Source organism: Lichenostomus cassidix, chromosome 15 (genome assembly GCF_008360975.1).
Source record: "Lichenostomus cassidix isolate B80296 chromosome 15, HeHo_3.0, whole genome shotgun sequence".
In the NCBI taxonomy this organism is placed as follows: Eukaryota; Metazoa; Chordata; class Aves; order Passeriformes; family Meliphagidae; genus Lichenostomus; species Lichenostomus cassidix.
In genome coordinates, this window is record NC_139496.1 from 10619301 (window position 1) to 10639856 (window position 20556).

General features: G+C 54.1%; 1 protein-coding gene across 2 annotated transcripts in view; it reads right to left on the reverse strand.

Moving 5' to 3' along the window:
- Window positions 1–1878: 1878 nt before the first annotated feature.
- RBM19 (RNA binding motif protein 19) overlaps window positions 1879–20556 on the reverse strand; it is a 47756-nt gene continuing 29078 nt past the window's right edge. The window contains exons 22-25 of one of the 2 annotated variants that reach the window (XM_085076146.1): window positions 19095–19200; window positions 13440–13560; window positions 7755–7868; window positions 1879–2277 (exon numbers count right to left, since the gene is read on the reverse strand). In XM_085076146.1, the coding sequence (XP_084932272.1) occupies window positions 7777–7868; window positions 13440–13560; window positions 19095–19200 (319 nt within the window). In that variant the 3' untranslated portion in view covers window positions 1879–2277; window positions 7755–7776. Of the gene's footprint in view, window positions 2278–7754; window positions 7869–13439; window positions 13561–13647; window positions 13705–19094; window positions 19201–20556 lie in introns of those variants that run through there. The other variant, XM_085076147.1, reaches the window with a different exon arrangement.

Here is a 20556-nt window from a genome sequence, read left to right on the forward strand (position 1 = left end):
GGGTGACCCTGCCCAGCCCAGCAGTGCCACCCCAGCAGCGGGCAGTGACCCATGGGGTGACCCACTGTGTCCCCCCAGCTGCCAGGAGCACGGCCAGGCTCAGCTCTGGGAAAAACAGCAGTGGGGTGAAGTCATGGGAGGCTGAAGGTCAGGAATCATTGGGAAAAGGACCATGGGATAGAGCAGAGAGAAGGAGGAGTTCATTATCCCCACAAACAGCTCGGGGCAAGCAAAGGATTCCCTGGGCTCAGACCTGCAGCTTCAATGGGATTTCAGGAGGGAAGGTGTGAAAATGGGGGGAAAGGAAAGCACTGATTTGGGAACGAGCAGGTCAGGCTTCATGGCACTTCTGGGTGTCCTTGGGTGTGAAAATGCCCATCACAAAGTGCCCAGAGCCAGACTGTGCTGCTGAGGGACCTCAGAAATCCCAGTGAAAGGGGATTTCTTGGTCTGAGCATCCAACATGGTGACACAGCTCAGGGATGTGCCCAAAATCTGCTCAGTGCTGGGGTCCCCAGAGGTTTCTGGCAGCAGGCAGGTGTCCATCAGTGTCCAGGTGTCCATCAGTGTCCATCAGTGTCCATCAGGTGTCCATCAGTGGTGGCTCAGGCAGAGCTGCTGGCACTGCCAGACCTTTCCAGGCACCCTGCAGTGACTCCAGGCCCTAATCCTTCAAACCCCTCACTAAACACCTTTTATTCCCCCTTTTAAGCACCCAAGGTGCTGCCTGGAGGAGTCAGTGATGAGCTGCCCCCTCCCAGGGCTCCTCTCCTCCAAAGCCCCCCGAATTTTATCTGCCCACTCCAAGGCACTGCAGTGTCCTCATTTTCCTCCCTCTGCAATCCGAGCCCTGGTGTGCAGTGAAAACATCCACAAATCCCATTGTTCCCTTCATCCTTGGGGTTTAAACCAACCTTCTCCCAGCCCTTCCCTCTGTGCCATGCTGCTGGGAGGAGGACAAGGGACATTTCTGGGGAGGGGCAGCTCAGGAGATGCAGCCTGGGGACAAAGCTGGTTTCTCAGCTCTGATCAGCTGCTGGAGCCAGCTGAGGGTTAGAAATTCTCAATGCCTGAACAGCCAATCTGAAAAGCAGAGCCCAAAGCTTTCCCAGCTGGCTCCCAGTTAGGGATGGGAGAAATGGGCTGGAGAGAGGTGTCCTGGATGTCCCTGAGCTGCTGAGACCACAGCAGGGAACTGTCAAGTTGGTGACACTTGGAGCTTTGTCTGAATCCCACTGATCTCCAGGGAGATCTCCCAAAATCTCCCACCCCAAACCCCGAGCCAGCCCAGCTGAAATGCTCACCCCACCAAAATGAGGGGAATTTCCACAGATTCAGCCTCAAAATAACCTCAGGGGCAAAACCCATCTGGCCAGAGGCACCACCTGTGAGATCTGGTGGCACCAGCAGATCCCAGCATGAGCAGCTCCTGGGGCTCGAGGCCAAAGGCAGAGCTCCTCGTGGCAGTGCAGAGATAGAGATTTATTATTTTTTTTTAAAGAAATAAAAAACAGGGGGGGGAAGGGGGTAAGAAAAGGCCCCGTGTTTGCAGCCAACACGTGTAATCTGTTGCAGCCCTTGTCAGACAAAACAGTTTTGCCGCAAGACAGCGATTCCCAGAGGGGAAAGGGGCGAAGTGAAAATACTTTATCAGCTGCCTACATATGTAAAGCAGTACCCTGGTTGAAAAGCAAAGCCTCTTTCCCTTTGAAAGCTGGGAAGGGAGAGACGGGAGGCGACTGCCTGGGAGTGGGGACAGGAATGACAGAGGCACAAAGCAAACCCCAGGGCTCCCTCCTGAAATGCTCTTATCTCCCCATCGGCCCCAAAAAACTACCTGGCTGGGGAGAAGAAACAAATCCAAACAGAACCCGGGCGTGGCAAAGTTAAAATAGGGGTTTTAATGTACAGAATGTGGTTTTTAATGTACAGGAATTATTTAATTTGGACATTAAGAGCAGGTTCTGTCCCTGGGGTCAGCAGGGAAGTGTCCATTGCTCCAGGTTCCTCTTCCCCCAGCTTGGCTGGGATGAAGGGAATCACATCCCTGCCTGGTTTAAGAAGTGATGCTCAGGAGCTGCCAGCAGACCAGGGTTTTCCTTCTGAAATTTCTTCTTCCTCCTTTTTTTCCTCTCTGAATTTAAAGGCTGGGAATTGCAGGACTTGGACAAAGGGCACAGATCAGCCACAGGTCTGCAGGACGAGTGGACTGCGCTGGCAACAAGTGGGCTTGGCTCCTCATGGAGGCTTCTCCTGCTCCATCCATCAGCCAGAGACCTGAGAAGATGGGAAAAAATCATGAATTCCATGCAGCAGCTCCCTCAGCAAGACAGCGAGGGTGACACCAGCCAGGCTGGGGGGACACCAAACTGGGATGGGGAGCCTAGGAAGGGATGAGATCCCAAAGCAATTCCATGGATCCGGACGCAGAGAGGCAGGAGGGAGGTCAGAAATGGGATGGGGAGGGGAAGGAGAGCACAGGAAGGAGGAGAAGGGCAGGGGAAGCAGGGGGGGAGAGGCAAGGAGGCTGCTGTGCCCAGCTGGGCCATGCATCACATCGAGATCGGCCTGCATTAAAAATTCACCAGCCACTGAATTTCCAAGGGATTTGTAGTAATTAGATGACAAAATGCTGGCAAATCTCAGGCTTGCCAAAGATGTTACTCAGGGGTCAAAGACTCGACACTTTTGGCTGGGTAATTTGTAAGTGTCAATCACACTCAGCCAGCAGAGAGAAAGGAGAGCTCACACGGCTGAATCCTAACGAAGCCCAAAGCTCCTGCCTGCTGTGGGTCTCTCCTGCTGCCAGCCAGGCCTGCAGAGCCCCAGCTGAAACCACACTGGGGTGATCTGCTTTCTCTTTTTATATTAGAAATGTAGGAAATTCCAAAGAACTTCCCAGGTTTGGTTTTTCAGCACCGATCTCTGGCTGGAGGAGCTCCTGCTCTGCTTGGGGTGATGTCCCTGTCCCTGTCCCTGTCCTGTTTATCCTGGCTGTGACCCTCCTGGAGCCACCAGAGCCACCCCACGGGCTGTCCCTGCCTGTCTTGGCCCTGTTGAAAAGGCCAGGTTAGCTCAGATCCAGCAGGACACTCCCAGCCCTGGCCTCATCCCACACTGGATTTCCTCCTCACTTCAAAAAGTCATTTAGCAGCTGCAGAACACCTCAGAAGGACAGCCTTCCTCCAGCTCCTCACCAGCTGCACTCCCAGCTCCTGCTCCCTGTGTTTCAACAGCCCAAAGCACGGGGTGAGATCTGCAGAGAGGCTTTGCCTGGTTTTCTCAGTCTTCCCCTGATCCCACAGTGCCTTCAGACGCTGCTGGAGGAGGATTTGTTGGGAAGCACAGGAAGGGCTCTGCCTGTCCCTGCCCTGCCCAGTGCTGGGCACTTGGGAGCCATTCCCTCCTCCCTGGAGTGTCCATGGGATGTCCCCTCCCTGTCAGAGCTGCTGCTGGCAGGTGCAGACCCCCAGCCCACCCCAGTGCAGCTGAGCACAGCTCCTGCCACCGCCCTGCTTGCTGCTGCAGGAGAAAATGAACCAGAAAACACCAGATGTGAGTTGAGGGAACACCAAGAAAACCCTTTTTCCCCCCAGATCATCTCTCCTGACACACACCACAGCCCTCTTTACTCTCCTACTCTGTCCCAGCAGATTTGCCAACCCCGAGCTGGGGATGATGGTGGGGACATGGTGACACTGTCTCTGTACCCCATCAGCCCACCATGCTGCTGGGGCTGGAAGAGAGACACAAACCCAATTCTGTGGCACTAAGGACAGCCTGTGGAACATCAGGACTGTGCTCCTGCATGTCCCAGGGGAGGTGACACCCTGTCCCTCCTCCAGGCTCCTTCCCTGGAGCTGCTCCCCCTGTCCCTGGGCTGGCATCACTTCCCTCTTGTCACCAATTCAGGTCACACCGTGCACAGCCCCCTCAGCCAACGCCTGCTGTGTTCTCTCTGCCTCCCTTCCCAGCTCCAGTTTGGGGTGAAAGCCTCCCTGATTAGCCAATTTGGATCCCTATTTACTGTGAATTACTGAGCCTGATTATTATTCATGGCTGGCGAAGGCTGAGATCTCAAGCCCGGCCATGCGGTTTCTCTTCCTCTCCAATGCATATATTTAGGGAAAACAGGAGGCAGAGTGCCTCAGCCAGGAAAACTGCACCCTGCCTCATCCTCCTGCTGGATTTCCTGCTCAGGAAGGTGCTGGTGGATGCTGGAAGGTGCTGGTGGGAACTGGGAAGTGATGGTGCTGAGCGGTGGTTGTGGTGTGACTGGGATGTGTTGGAATATTGGTTCCTTGCAACTCAGCTTCTCCTGGGATTCTGGGATTAGGGAGAAGCTCCCCAAAGTCAACTCTCCCAGTTTGCATTTGCAAATTCTTCCTGATGTCCAAGTTGAACTCCAGCTGGAGCTTCAGAGCTCCTGGAGCTGTAGAACAGCAGGGAGGGCGCAGGGGATGCCCTGCCAGAGATTTTCCCTGGCCAAGGAGGGTGAATGCCATTGATGGTGCTTGTTTGGCTCTTCAGTGCTTCCCAAACCTCAATCCATGGGGCACACTGGGAGGAAGATGGGACCAAAGGGATGAGAAGAGCTGGAATTCCTGAACTGAATTGGAGCAGTGGTGATGGAAAGAAACCACCTGTCCAGCTCTCCTGCCTCCTCCCACGGGACAGGGAGGAAACATGGATTGTGGTCAGGAGTATTCCAAAGGGACTGGCTCCCTTTGGGCCATCCAAGGGCACTGTGGCACAGCAGAGGGGCTGGCAGTGCCCAGCAAGCCCTGGATTTGCCTGCTGTCCCCATAAGGAGATCAGAGCCCACACAGGCCTCTGGCAACAGGCAGCAATGAGGGAGAGCTGCTCCTACATTAAAACCCCTTAACCTCCCATTCACTCAAAAGCTGCATTTGAATAATATCCTAATCCAATTGCCCAGCTGGCCCTGGGGAGGGGGATCTGCAGGGTGCCTGGGGAGCTGCAGCTCCTGCTTGTCCAGCTCACTGGGGTTGCCCTGGATGAAGCTGTCACAGCCTGACACAAACCCAGGGACTGTGGGCTTCAGCCTGGGCTCTGCAGCCCCCACAGGGACCCTGCAGTCCCCAGCAGCCAGAACTGACTGTAAAGCACTGATTTTAGCTCTCTGATGGGACCCAGAGCCTCCCTGGGGTGGCACTCCAGCTCCCATCTGCAGGGCAAAGGCTGAGAAATGACTCAGGCTGGAGATGCTGAACCACCAGCACAGCCTGGGGACAACACTGCCACCCCAAAAAGGACACCCAGACGGGCAGCACACCCTCCCTGTGCCCAGCTCTGCCCAGGGAGTGTAGGACAGCTGAGGGGTGACAGTGACACCAACCCTGGGGTGTCAAGAGCCAGCAAAACCAGGGCAGCAGGGCTACAGCTCACCCCAGCCCAGCTCCAACCACCAGTGTGCCACCAGGAAAAGCCTTCCTGAATCACAGCAAAGCAACTCTTCCCCCTCCCAAAGCAAAGCAGAGCACTGGAGCAGCACTGCTGAGGTGAAGCACCAGCAGGAAGCTGTTCCCAGCTTTAGCTCTGTGGACAGGGAAGAGAGTTTGCATTATTTTATCATTAGGATTGTTTCAGATCGGGGGGAAAAACCCCTAACCAGGCAGCGGGGAGTGCTGAATTTCTGCAGACCTGCTGAAGTGATCATTTAATTGGGGGTAATTAGCAGGTGTGTGCTCGTTGGCAGAGAATTGCTGCTGTAATTTTGGGGTGCAGAGGGTGGGATTCTCACTAGGTAACAGAGAAGAGGAGCAGGAATTAACTCCAAGTGTTCTCCAGAGCTGTGATCAGCACTTCCATAATTAATGTCCAGGCACATATATATCTGTATACACATACACAGCTCCCCCCTCCCTGCTCACATCAAACAGATTTCCTCGATACCAAATTGCCTGAAAAAATTAACCAATGTCAAACTGCTCCACAAGATAAGTATCATTAAGGGGAAAAGAAAATCTTCATTATGTTTGAAGGTATAAGAGAAAAAAAAAAAACCCTCATGGATGTTTTCCAGGCTGGGAAATAACATGTTTTAAAACATATCAAAGGGTTAAATTAATTTTCATTAAAATTTAAATTTGAGCAGGCTCCCTCTCTTCTTTCCTCCCTCCTCCCCCTTTGAACGTTTGACTGGCAACCATTTCATATTTCAATCTCGGCAGAACAAATTGAATTAGATGTTGAAACCAAACTCTGCTCTGTTCTCTAAAGCCTACATGCTCTGCTTGTGCTAATCCTTTTCGTCGCCGCTGCAGACCTCAGAGACACTCAGCAAGAAACCTGCCCTGCCACAAAAGACAATGGAGGGAAAGAGAGGGGGGAAAAATTTAAAAAAAAAAAAAAAAAGGAAAAAAAAACCCACAGGAAAATCCAAGCCCAAGCTGCAAGGCTGCAGAGCTTTGCTGAAATCGTGCCTGGAGGAGACCCTGCCTGGTTTCTCCATCCTCTGGGCTGGACAGGGCTGGTCCTTCCTAGCCACGATGGGAAACATCCCTGCTAAATTGGAATTGCATTTAGCTGAGCTTTCCCTGCATTCCCCTCCTGGTGCTGAGCTGGGCCAGCCAGGGGTGGGGTGGAGAAGGAAGCAGGGACAGGAGTGCCACTCCTCAGTGCCAAGCAAAACAAGGGGAATGAAGCTTGTCATCCCTTCAGGTGGTGACACTGACACCCTCTGAGAGCTGCTGCCACACCTGTGCCTCAGTTTACCCCCTGCTGCTGCTCGGGGTGAGGGTTTGACACTGCAGCTCTGAGCATCCCAAAGGGCTATCCCTGAATTTTGGGCTGTGCCCTGAGCCAGCCCCCCCAGATCCCGGCAGGAATGGCTGGTGCTGGGTCTGGGAAGCCTCTTGGGGCAGCAGCACAGTTTGGGGACAGCATGGGGTGTCACAGCTCTGTCCCTGCGCAGGAGCTCAGCCTCCTCTGGGGCTGCACGGAGGGCTGGGGAGCTTCAGGCCAAGCCTGGTTTTGGCAATTGTGCAGAAAAGCTGGGATGGGGCAGGTCTGTGAGCACAGGGCTGGGCTCTGGGTGTGCTGTCCCTGCTGGGCTCCTCCAGCCCTGCCCTGGGCTGCCTGCTGGCCGAGGTGTGAACAGCACAGCCACCAAAACCAGCTGCTCCACGGGGACAGACTTATCCCAAAGCCCTGGCACTCTCCAGCATTGAATGGCACTGCAAGACACACCAAGGAGTGATGCCAGGCAGGACTCACAGCCCTCGGGGTGTGCAGTGCCTTCACAGGGAGAGAAGCCATGGATTTTTTGGTGCTGGCAGGGAAAAAGCCTTTGCCAAACTCTGACCTGGTGGCAGCTGCAGGCTGGTGTCCAAACAGGCACTCTGGATTTCTGGCAGATCATCTGCTGTCCCCCAGCCACGGGCAGGGACAATTCACACCCTGACAGCCACTCCTCCCTGCTGCTGTCCCCTGTGGGGATGCAAACAGCCCGGGGAGCTCCCACAACACACTCACTGCCACGTGGGGCCCAAACCCAGCCCAAATCCAGGCTGTGACCCCTGCAACCACAGCCCTGAGCCTGCGGGGTGACAGGGAGGAGAGGCCAAGGCTGGGATCCCTGCTTGGAGAGCTGAGCCTCTGGAATTGCACTTCTCCTGCCCACCCTGCAGCCATGAGGACATGGTGGCCTTTAGGGCCAGCTGTGCCCACCCCAGAGCCCTGGCAGTGCCCAGTGCCCACCCCAGTGCCCACCCCAGAGCCCTGGCACCCACCTCAGCACACAGCAGGCAGCTGTCACATCTCCTCATCCTTGTTCTCCTCCTCCTCTTGCAGGTGCTCCATGATTTCATTCAAAACCTCCGATCGCTTTTTCTTCCTCGGGGTGTCTGTGCAGGCCCGGGTGGGAGAGGGAAAGAAAAATTACAACCTGGAGCCACACAAGCACCTGGGAGGGGCTGCAGGCAGCAGGATACCCTTCCAGTGAAGGTCCTCAAGGATCATGTCCTCCTCCCCAGCCAGGTCCTGGCAGGAGCTGGGATTCCAACCCAAACTCACTGCAGAATTCCCCATTTCCCTGTGGAAAAGTGGCTGCAAGACCAACCAGGGCTTCACCCAGGCTCTTGGCAGGACACAGCCCCACCAACCTCACCATTCCAGCAGCCACTCCAGCAGCCCTCAGCTCAGTGGGGTGATGTCCCTGCTCTGCTCCCCCTGCCCCACACCACAGCTCTGCCCTGTGACACAGCATTGTCCCCACATCCTCCCCAATGGATGGAGGACAGTAGGAACCCCCAGGGGGCTGAGGGAGCACCCCAACCCCACAGCAGCGAGGTGACAAAGCCATTTGGGCCCCGATTTGAGGCTGCCACCCCCCTCAGTGCCATGGCACAGCCCCCTCTCCCCCCCTGGCTCCCCAGCAGCACATGGAGAACAGCTGTTTAAATCCTGCTTTCAGACATCAAAAGCCTCGCTGGGTTTCTCAAACAAACAAACATACCATAGGACTAAAGAAAAGGTGTAAAATAAATAAATGGAACAAGCTGTGCATTTTCTTTTAGTATTACAGCTGCTGCGGGAGATAAACAACAAGTAAATGTCACAAAACATCAATACAGGAGAAATTAACCTGACAAAAGCTCACATCCCCCCCCCTCCGCCTCCCCCCCAACTCCCAACAATTTTGCATTTCTGGAGTTCCCATCTAATGATTTTATTTTTCAATTAATTCCTTGACAGAGAGCCAGAAGCTGCCTCCCTTTCCCCTGGGGGCTGTGGGGATGGGCTGAGGGTGCTGCTGGACCCCATTCCCCTGCCAGCCCTCACCCCACTGAGCTCAGGAGGTCCCCAGGTGCCACCTCAAGCTGCTCCCAGCTCAGTCACCCCAAGGCACAAGGGACAACCCACCCTGCAGGAAGGTGCCAGCTCAGCAGCTCTCCCTCTCCTTCCCTCTGCTCCCAGCTCTGCTGCTTTGGAATGGCATCAATCGTGGCCTCACCTCCCAGATAAATGGTAGGAAGTGTGTCCTCTACCTGCCACCCCTTCCCAACCAGGCCCTGCACGGAGATCCCACAAAATGAGGCTGCAGAGCAGAGGGAAAGCTGGTGATGGGATGCTGGGTGCATCCCCGAGCAGAGCATGGCACAGGCAGGGACAATCCCCCCCTGCATCCCCCAACTCCACCAGGAGCATCCCCCTCGTGTCTCACAAGGAGGAAAATAAAAACCCAGGAGGGTGGGGAAGCCAATTGCTTCGACTTCCTTCCGTCGTGCTGCTCCAAGCTGGTTAAGGTTTCCCCGCTAACGATCCCATTTGCTTCCCTTAAACAATGGGCAAAGCCGGAGGGGGTGGGCTGGGAGGGGGATTACCACGGGATTAGAACGTGGCAGGGCTCTGGATGCCACGCTAATCCTGCAGGGTTTTACTCCCCGGCTCCGGCATGGGTTTGCATTAGTTACAGATGCTCTCGGAAAAAAAAAATAAAATTAAAAAAAAATATATATAGGAAGGGAGGAAGGAGAAAAAAGGGAGCCCTTTTTTCCCAACCAAAAGGTTGGGAGGTGAGGGAAGAGGAAAGATGGGGAGGAGTGATCTGGGAAAGGTGAGGAGACAGGAGGAAACTGGGAAAGGTGAGGGAAACAGGGCAAACTGGGAAAGGTGAGGGAAACAGGCAAACTGGGAAAGGTGGTGGAGAGAGAAGGAAACTGGGAAAAGTGATGGAGACAGCAAACTGGGAAAGGTGAGGAGACAGGGCAAATTGGGAAAGGTGGTGGAAATAGGGCAAACTGGGAAAGGTGGTAGAGATGAGAGGAAACTGGGAAAGGTGAGGAAACAGGGAAAACTGGGAAAGAAGCAAACTGGGAAAGGTGAGGAGACAGGACCAAACTGGGAAAGGTGATGGAGACAGGGCAAACTGGGAAAGGTGATGGAAATAGGGCAAACTGGGAAAGGTGATGGAAATAGGGCAAACTGGGAAAGGTGATGGAAATAGGGCAAACTGGGAAAGGTGAGGAGACAGGGCAAACTGGGAAAGGAGCAAACTGGAAAAGGTGATGAGAAAGGAACAAACTGGGAAAGGTGATGAGACAGGAACAAACTGGGAAAGGTGATAGCAATGGGTAAACTGGGAAAGGAGATGGAAACAGGGCAGACTTCCCCACCATGCCAGGAGGATCAGGACTGTGCCTTCCCTGGCAAATCCCCACTTCCAGCACCAACTGTACCTAACCAGCCCTGAGCCACAGCAGCGCTGCTTTCCACCCACCACAGCCCTCGCTTCTCCCTCATCCACCCTCCCCATGAAAACAAACCCCACCAGCCCTTCCCTCCCCTGCCGGCGCCGGGCGAAATTCCCCATCTGTGCGTTTAATTCCCTGATCGATGGCAAGGAGCAGGAGAGGCTCCTGGCACAGCTGGCTCCCCAGGTCCGGCTGGCGGGAGAGCGGAGCGCGGGCTTTGCCGAGCGCACGGAGCGCCGGTCGATAGCAATTTAGCGGGATTGGGAGCCCCAGCCTCGCCTGCACGCAGCCAGGGCTCCCGGGAGCACGGGAAACCTTCCCCCAGCTCCTCCAGCATGGAGCTGGGCCAGCCAGCTGGGCCAGCCGGGGAGGGAAAGGAAGGGGGTGGAGCTGTTTGTGGATTTTTTGGGGGATCGTGGCTCTGGGATTTGGGGATGCGGGAGGAATGCAGGGAGTGCTCCAGATCTGCCCCTCACCTCAGGGCTGGTAAATTCATCCCAGGGTGGTGAGGTTCCCTTGTCACAGAGCCACAACAGCCACCGTGATGGTTCTGGGGCATCCCTGATCCTTGTTTTCCTACAGGAGGATCCAAGATGAGGCAGGGTTTGTCACCCCTCGCTGCTCCAGCTCAGGGGCTGCACCAGAGGCCCCAAGAACCATTATTGGCCAACCTTTCCCTGGCTTCTCCTTCCCATTTTAGAGTCACAAAATTTATCCCCAGCAGCACCAAAGCCTCTCCTGTCCCTGGCCAAGCTTTGGGGCTCCCCACCCACCAGTGGGCCCCCAAATTAAGTGGGATGCAAACAAAACTCGAAGTGGCTTTTAAAAAAAATTAATATCAGACCCTCCTGCCTCGGGATGAAGAGTAGATACCCTCAGAAAGGAGCAAAAAGTCTCAAAGCTCTCCCAAACTGTGCTGGGAGGCAGGAGAGACACCATGGGGTGCAGGGCTGAGGTCCCAGGCCTCAGGGCTGGGCTGTGGCTTTGCTAGTGACAGAATTACTGACACCACCTCTGGCAGGCAGTGCCCACAGCACCCATTCCCAGCCTCCTCACTCTCTCCTGGAACATTACAAAGCCTCAGAAGAAGCCACAAAGAATGACCTGAAAACGACACGAAATGGGAAGGGAGCCTATTCCATTTTATTGCATCTATTAGGCCCATTGAAAAGATGGCTCAGAAGTGGCTTGATTGCCACGACAAACGCCTGCATGGAGAGGAGATTTGGGAGACCAGACCTCAGCTTAACAAATAACAGCACAGACCTGCAACTGGAAGCCCAATCTCTCCAAATGGTCTCAGGAAATTAGGTGCATAATTGCAGCAGAGAGCAGGCAGGGGTAGGACATGTCTGTCACAGCCCAGGTGTGACTTGGAAATACTCAGACAGAGTTGATGGGGCTGACATTGGAGTCCCACAGACCTTGGTCTTGACTGTTTCCTGAGCCTTGAAGACCCCAAATGATCTTTTCCTTCCCATTCCCAGCTCGGAGCCCAGAAGGGCCTGGTCACTGCAGGCTGCAAAGTTGGGGGAGATCCTGACAGTTCACCTGTGCTGGCAGGGGAGAACTCATGGGACAGCCAGGAACAGCACAGGGATGGCTGAGCTGGGCCTTGTGGGGAGGAGAGCTGGGGAAATGGGGATCAGGAGGAAAAAGCCTGGTTTGTGCTCTGTATCACCACTGTATAGAGATGTGTGGTCTCAGCCTGGCTCGTGTGCTCTGTATCCTCTCTATCCCTGCTCCACATGGGAAAACCACCAGGGAGGAAAGCTGAAGGAGCATTCCCCTCCCAGGGGCTGGAGGCACAGTGCTGGCAGCCTTTTTGCCCCTCTCTGTCCCTGTCACCCTCTGCACACCCACACGAGGGACAGGCTGCAGCTCCCTCCTCACCTCAGAGCCACTGGGCAGCACTGCCAGGCACCCCATGGGACCTTGAAATCAGGAACAAAATCCCAGCTGTGACCCTCCAGCCTGCCAGTGTGGCACAGAGAGGCCCAGCCCTGGTTCCTGGCAGTTTTGCCAGGGCTGGAGTCACTGGGTGTTCCTGCTCTCCCCTCGAGCCAGGCAGGAGCACAGCAGGGACTGTGATTCCATCCCATTTCCTGTCCCTAAAGATGGGCAGTGCTGACCTTGCTGCTGTTTCTCAGCCCAGACCCTGCAGCCACTTCAGCTCCGAGGCTGCATGCCTGCTGGGATGTGGAAATGCTCCTCCTGCCACCCTCCCCAGGTGCCCAGCTTGGTGAGGAAGAGCCAGAGAAGGAGGCTGGGGCAGAGGAAGGCAGAATGTGGGGAGATAGCAGGGCTCACAGCCACACCAGTGAGTCTGCAACGACCCTAAAGCCAAGAGTATTTATTTCCCCCCACACTGAGCAGAGTGGAAAGAGTGGAAGGAGGTCCTGAAGATAAAATTGAGTGCTTGGAACATCCCCCTGCTGCTTTCCCCAGCCAGGTGGAGATTCCCATTAGTGCCAGAAGCACCATGTGTCCCCACCCCAGTGCTGGCTCTGGGTGGGCACATCCACCCTCAGCCCCTCCACCACCAAACTGCAGCTCCTCCAGCCTGGAACAACCAGCCCTGGGCTATTTCAGGAACACACAGACAGATCTGCTGGAGTCAGGATCCCTGAACAGCCGAGATGTGCTGCTCTCCCCTCACCAGGGATGTGCAGCCCCACAATGCCAAACCTGCAGCCCAGGGGGGTGTGCTGATGGAGAGGGGAGCTGGGACAGGATGCAGGAGGAAGAGCATCGATCTCCAGCTTAGCCCTGCAGCCCAGGGGAGCCCTTCCTACATAAATATTTGCCAAGCAATGCATTTGTGCCTGTCGATGGCTGTCAATAGCAGCCTGCAGTGCTGTCATCTGCGGCGCTGTCACTGCCGGCAGCCCGAGCCAAGCAGCCCCTTCTGCAGCTCAGCCCACAGTCTGCCCTCCTGAATCCACGTGCTGCCTGCACAGAGCCTGTCCCCAGTTTGGGAGCACCCAGGGGACAGCTGGCAGGTGGCACCGTGGCACAGGCAGAGCTGTCACACAAAGCTCACAGGCAGAGCTGTCACACAAATGCCTCCCGCTTCCCCCTGCATCCCCAGGCTCCAGCAGCTCCCAGGGTCTCAGAAACGAGCAAACAGCCTTCAAGCTCTCCCAGACTGTGCTGGGAGGCAGCAGAGACACCATGGCAGTGGCAGGCAGGAAGCACGAGCAGGGCAGGAGGGGACATTACCGTGGAAATGCTCGGCGGTTTTGCGCCTCAGCCCCTCCAGGGTCTCCTCGGTGTCTGCCCACTCCAGCACCAGCCTGCGGCCGTACAGGTGAGTGCTGTGGCACAGGGCGTTGAAGGCTTTCTGCAGCAGGAAAAGAGGGAAAAATAACAATTAATACAGGTGAGTGCTGTGGCACAGGGCGTTGAAGGCTTTCTGCAGCAGGGAAAGAGGGAAAAATAACAATTAATACAGGTGAGTGCTGTGGCACAGGGCGTTGAAGGCTTTCTGCAGCAGGAAAAGGGGGAAAAATAACAATGAAAGGAGGAAATGTGAACAGGTTCACAGGAGGAAAGGTAAAGCTGTGTCTCTCCCTCTGCCCCGGAGCGAAAAGGCCACCGGAGAACATCCTGCTCTGAACGCTGTGCTCTGATCCATCTCCATCAGAGCCTCTGACTGGCTCATTTATCTTCTCCCTGCTTGCAGCACAGCAAATTCCCATCACCATTCCCACAGGCTGCTGCTCGTGGGGGACAGCATGGGACCACCCTGAGCTGGGAATGCTGGAGCTTTGGGGCAGCACTGGGTGGGATCCCCTGGGCAACCCTGGGGCTCCCTAGCACTCTGTTCCCTGCTGGAATGCAGGGAAACACAGCTCAGGTGGGAGAGAGAAGCTCCTTTCTGCTCTGGAGAACCATGTTCCTCTCACCCATGGTGGCAGATCAGAAGCCAGGGCAGAAGTCTCTGCTCCTTCTGCTCTGACACAGAAATCCTGAGGTTTCCTGGGTGTTAGATCCTGTTTAATAACATCCACACAGCTGGAATCTCTGGGTGATGTTGAACTCAGGCACGATGGCTTTCTCTGGCTGTAGGAAACCAGCAGAGACACCCAGAAAACAGTGACTCAGTCCAGGGAAGCTTGATTTTGTCTTTATTTCCCACAAAATTTCAAGGAAATTCAGGACTGAGCAGGACTGGGCCCACAATGCAAACACACAATCTTGCTGGCCAAATATTTCTATCCCCAGGGGCTCACAAAGTGCTCCACAGTAAAGGTTGGGCACAGGGGGAGAGAAATGCCCCAAATGCTCTTTAACAAACCCCAGATAAGGCTGGGATCAGCTCAGGTTATGAGCTCTGTGCATCCCTGGAACAAAAATGGCAACTCTAGGGCCACAGAAACACATCCTGCTGTCCAACAGGGACCCATCTGGGGGACCTCAAACAGGGACTTGTGCTCCCATCTGGGGACCCCAAACCAGCTCCCAGACAGGGACATGTGCTCCCATCTGGGGACCCCAAACCAGCTCCCAAACAGGGACATGTGCTCCCAGCTGGGGACCTCAAACCAGCTCCCAAGCTGTCCTGTAGTAGCCCAGATCTCTCCTCTGAGCCACTCAATGGCAGCTTTGAGCCACTGCAGCTGTCCCCAAATGCCACATCTCTGGGCAGAGGGCCTTGTCCTGCCCACAGCTGCTCCTCAGGACCCTCCTTGAGCTGTTAGGTGATGAAACTCATAAAAATCACCTCATTTTCAGTGACCAGCACCTAACAACCTGAGATTTCCTCTCCTTCCAAAGTCCTTTCACTCATATAACCCTCATGTGCTATAAAATAGAGACAAGGAGCACCAGTGGGTGAAATTCCCATTATCCCAGCTCCCCGGGGTGATCCCAGCAGGGCACAGTGCTCCCTCTCCCAGGGCCACGCTCCTCCTGGAAGGGCTGCAAGCTGCAGCTGTTTTTCCTTGCTGCTGCTGTGTTTTCAAGGCCTATCTCCCAATTAGCAGAGCAATGTGTTGGCTTAAACAAACACTGGGGGGGGAGGGAGGGAGGCAGTTGTGAGGCTGTTTACATTGGCACAAGGAGCATTTTGCAAAGCCTGGCAGACACCCCACAGCTCTAAACACTGCATTTCGCCTGGTAATCCCTAGTTTTGGATTTCTCCTTGCCACAGCACAGGGAAGAGGGAATTTCTGGCCCTCTGTGCCACTTCTCTGCCACCTCCTCGTTTGGATTGCCATGCTCCAGCTTTGTTGGCAGCACTGGGAAAGGTCATGGAGCACCAGGGAAGGGAGATCCTGCCATCAAGCTGTGTTGTGTGCAAGAAGCCCTGCTGGGGGAGACATATCTGCCACCAGCATGGTGACACTCCTGGCCAAACACATCCCCAAAATCAGCTGGTTTGCACCCAGAAAAGCTCCAGCTTGTAGTGGGAATTCTGCTCCCTGACCTCCAGGAGCTGGGAATGCAGGGGAGAAGCTGCACATTCCAGGTGACAAGAACAGGGATGTCACTTCTTTGGAAATGAGCTAAAAGACAAAATGTAGCTCTTTGAGAGGAATTAAGACTTTTTCAGGGGGGAAAAGAAAAAAATAAAAAAAGAGAAACCACTGATGATTTAAAAGACAAAGGGATGAAGGGGAGAAATGCCATTCCCATACATCCACACTGCTGGAAATCTTCCAGGGAGAGAAGGAAATCTGCCACTGCTGCTATTCCAAGTGAAAAGATAGGTAGGGAAAAAATATATTTTAATTAGGTGACAAAATATGAAATGAGGAGAAGCAGGCTGGCTTTCACAGAAAGCTGGGCTGCAGGCAGGAGCTATTTTTGGAATGCAGCTCCTCTACCTGAGCATCTGCCTGCCCAAAACACCTCTTTGGAGGAACAAAGAAGGGCCAGAGGTTTGTGGAGCTGTATCCAAACGTGGCAGAAAGGGAGCTGTGGTGTCTGTTCATCTGAGAGAGACTCACCACAAAAGATCTCGAATTCCCAGGGCTTCACATCCTCCTAGACCTTTCAGGGGAGCTTTTGCCACACAAGGCTGCTGTCTAAATGCCCAAAGCCGATTTTGATCAAGCTGCTGTGTTTGGTAACTCAGTCTCTGCCAGGCCACGCTGAAGATCCCTGGCAAACCTTCTCCCAGGCCTCTTTTGCTTTCCAGATGCTTCAGGGCTTGCATGAAAACCCTATGGACTTCTCCTCCTCGAGAAGAGGATGGGGATAAGCTTAAAAATGCCATTTCTGAGCATTTTCTGAGTCTGATTTGCTGGGTTTGGCTCGAGCTGAAGGCTACGGCAGGAAAAAGGGGAGAGAGGAAAGGGAGAGGCTGGAACAGCAGCCTAAAAACCCCTGTGGGATCCCAAAAGGGAACTTCCCAGTGACAAGAGGGATGATAAAGCCCCATGAAGGCCAGACTGCTGAGATGAGCAGAGGCTGAGCTGGGAAGGCTGAGAGCAGGGATGGACCCAGTGTTTGTCACCCCCAGGTGTGACAGTGACAGCTCCAGCCTCGAGTGCTGCACTCATTTTGGGGACAGGGCTGCTCTGCCTCCACATTCCCCCTTGCCCTATTAAATACTCCAGCCAAAGAGCCTCCAGGCTGGAATCATTAGAGGGACAAAGGGTCAACAACATTAGGAGATTGATAAATATCCCTCCCTAGCAAGAGCTGGTCCCAACTGAGGTTGCTCTCTGCCATGCCAGCTGCACACGAGGATTTTTCCTTCCGTGCCCGTGCATTTGGAAGGAGCTGGCTGTCTCTCCCAAATGGGCAATTTCTATTTGGAGACCAGATGTATTTTTATATCAACAGGGGGAGGAAAGTGGGAGCTCGGCTCCCAGTTAATAGTTCAAAAATAAAAACAATTCCGCAACGATTCCGCGCAGGGAACGTCAGGAAGCGGTTAGCGCTGGAGTTGGTTTGGTACTGCCAGTGGAGCAGAGTTGCAGGGGAGGATGAGAAGATCAAACCAAGCCTGATGGGGCAGATCTGCAGGCCAGCAGTGGGCAGTGGGGAGGGAGAGCCCCCATCTCCGTGCTGGCGTTGGAAAATCTCCGTGTGCTTCCGCAGCAGCCGCGCTTGTCGAGAGAAAAAGACAAACACGGGAGGTCACAGGCTTTAAATGCCCAACAAAGGCAGTCTAACTATTCTATTACAAACCCATCATGTTTTATAAGATGCTTATAAGCAATTTCCAGATTACCACTCTGAGCAAAAGCGTCACTGACTGTCAGAGCTATTCAGCTCAGAGGTCTCCAGGCCCACTCCCCTCCTCTCTCATTTCACTCAGCAATAAACTCTAAGCCAATTATGAGCGTGTTTACAATATTCAGGATCCTATTCATCAATACACCGTGCATCCTTTTCCAGACGGCCAGTGGAGTGTACTTGATGTGCCACTTGTGAGACAATTAAATCCCTCAAAGAGATGAGGGGGGAAAAAAATATGAAGAAGGAAGAAGAGCTGCTTTGCTGGGAAAAGAAGAAAACCCCGCTGAGAGCTCCTCCACCACAGGGCAGCTCTCTCCCTGCACGCTCCCCTCCATGAGCTTTGGGAGCAGTGCCCTGATCAGAGCCTCCCTCCCCTCACCAGAGATGGGTTTCCCATTGCTGAGATTCCCATTTGTCCAGTGCAGCTGGAATCAGTCCCGAGGGGATGAAAAGGGATGGGAAAAACACTCGGCAAACGCTGAGCCTGTGCCTGCTTCCCCCAGAGAGCAGCAGGAAAGTGGGTGTTGCCTCACAGCCCCCAAACTCAGCAGCAGCAAAGAACCAGCCAGGCCCCTCTGTGCACCTTCCCAGCAAGAGCCTGAGGTTTCCTGGGGAAAAGATGGATTCAAACTGCAGGGATAAAGCCTGAGCCGCTGTGGAGTGAAGCAGAGGTGGAAGCAAAGCTGCTCTGAGCAGAGCCATGGGCACAGGGAGAGGAACCAGGATCCTGGGTGGATCCCTGCACCCCCAGGGGGAGGATGGATGCTGAGCAGAGGGAAGTTTGAATTAGGATCAATACAGCACTGACAAAGAAACTCCATGCACTGTGTTATCCAGGAGGTCAGGCTGGGAGGGATGATCTAATAGTCCCTGGTGATCCTGGATCAATGAATCCTGTCTAAAAACATAAACACAGCCTCTGGCTGCCTCCCACCTCCTCTCTCCTCCATCTCTGCTCCCAGTGTGGAAAATCTGGAGTTTTGGGGGTCACTGGTGTCTCCCCTTGAGCAATAACATCCTGTGGGTTGTGCCTACAACCACTCCCTTCCAGAGACTGCACAAATCACCAGGAGGCAGCAGCAGGGTGAAATCCACCCTGCTCCGGAGCCTCTGCATGCTAGCAGACAGGCTGCAATCCACTTACTTTCGCTGCAAAATAACTTAAATATATAGAAAAGCTTTCAAAAAAATAAATGAGCCAGGCCAGTTTGTAACCACCTGGTAGAGTCACTGGGAAAGCATCAGGGTAAGGCTGCTCACAGAAACACCCAGAACTGGTGAACACACACCTTGCACAGGTTACAAATCAGGAAACAGCCACAGTATCTTAAACTCCCCTAAAATCAAGGTGATGGCAGAGGTGGGACATGTACAGAGGTTTCCTGATGTGCTCATGTTGGGTCAAACCCATCCTTTATCCCCTTGCCGCTGACAAACCTGAAAAATAAGCTCCTGTCCTTCTGTATGACAAGAATTTGGAGCTCTTTTATCAGCTGCACTGAAATTATCTCCATTCTGCCTTCAGGTGTGGGTTTTGTTGTTGCCCACGTGGGGTTTGAGCCTCAGTGCAGCTTTCCTAGGGAATGTCACCAGCCTGTCCCAAATCAAAGGGACACAGAGTCCCCAGGCTGCCCTCCCCACCCGGCTGGGCAGTGCCAGAGGGGAGGGAGGAGCACAGCTCACCTTGGCATCCTGCTTGGTGACGAAATCCACGAAGCCAAAGCCCCGGTGGGATCCTGTTCCTGCCATTTTCTTGGGCAGCCGGACTGTCTTGAGCTCTCCAAAGGTGCTGTGGATCCAAGGAAAAGCAGAGACAGCGTGAGATGAAGGGAAGAACCATCCATTCCCCACAAACCCCATCTCCAAAGCACCTAACACCTAAAAACAGCTAAAAAAAACACCTAAAAACCAGCTAAAAACTCACCTTTTCAAGGTGATTTCAAGGATCATTCTGGATATAAACCTTAACAATACAAAAATCTTCCTTAATGGAAGCACTGTGTTTCTCCTTCCCTCAGGAGATGCAGCCAGAGCACTGTGCCCTGCTCAGGGTGGGCAAAGAGCATCTCCAGGCTCCCAAATGCCACCAAACCAGATTTATTGCACCTCTGAAGAAGGGTTGGAGTGCACAGGATCCAGGCAGGAGACAGCATGGCCCTACAGGGATCTATTCTCTTTCTGGAGAGGGAATTTCTCCATCCCCAGAGGTGTCATCCTTCCACGTCAGGGATGCTGGGCATTTTGTATGACCAAATTTCCTCCTCTAACCCTTCAGCCTGGCCCACCCTGCAGGCTCTGGGCTGGAATAAGCTGGTTTTACTCAAGCTTGCTGGATGTACAAAGGGAAATCCAGCAGACCACAACAACCTCCATATCCAACAGCATTTCAGACACATTTTGGAGTGTCAGTGGGAAGGCAGGAATGGGGAGATAACAGAGATAATGTTCAGCTGGAGGTGTGGGGTAGAGCTGGCAGCATCTGTCCAGACATACAACTTGTGGCTTGAGCACCAAAGCACCCAGCCTTGTCCAAAAACCCCAAAACCAAACCCAAAGGCAGCACTCGCTGGCCACCTCTCTCCAGTGCCATCCCCTGGAGAAATTCCAGGACAAAGCCGACGCTTTCCCTGCTGCTGAGCTCCCCTTCTCCTCCCCTCCCACACCCATTTATCAAACACGTATGCACAAACTGCAGGCAATAAATATTTAATGTGGCCCGGGTCTGAAGAGATGTGTTATTTTATTTGAAAATCTCCACACAGGCGTGCATCCCCAAAAGGAGCCTGGGATACAGCGGTGCCAAAGAGCACCTGGGAATAAACACAGTAAAGGCCATAAACGCTCTCGTGAAATGATATAAGCTAAATCCTGGGAGTTAACCTGCTGCACTGGCAGCATGACCAGGCATTCATCCACCCAATTTCCTTCGGCAACGTGGTGTGTAAATGCGCCATTATGAAGCTTCAAAATGAATCCGCACGTCTGGCGCTCGGTGCTTTCCCTCCCGCTCTCCCTCCTGCCCCTCCTGAGCTGGAGCTGTGCAAACAAACAAACAAACCTGAGCACAGCACGGGGAGTCTCAGCTCTAGGGATGCTGGGAGCAGCAGGAGCACACTGGGGGTGCCAGAGGTGCTGCTGGAAGGGG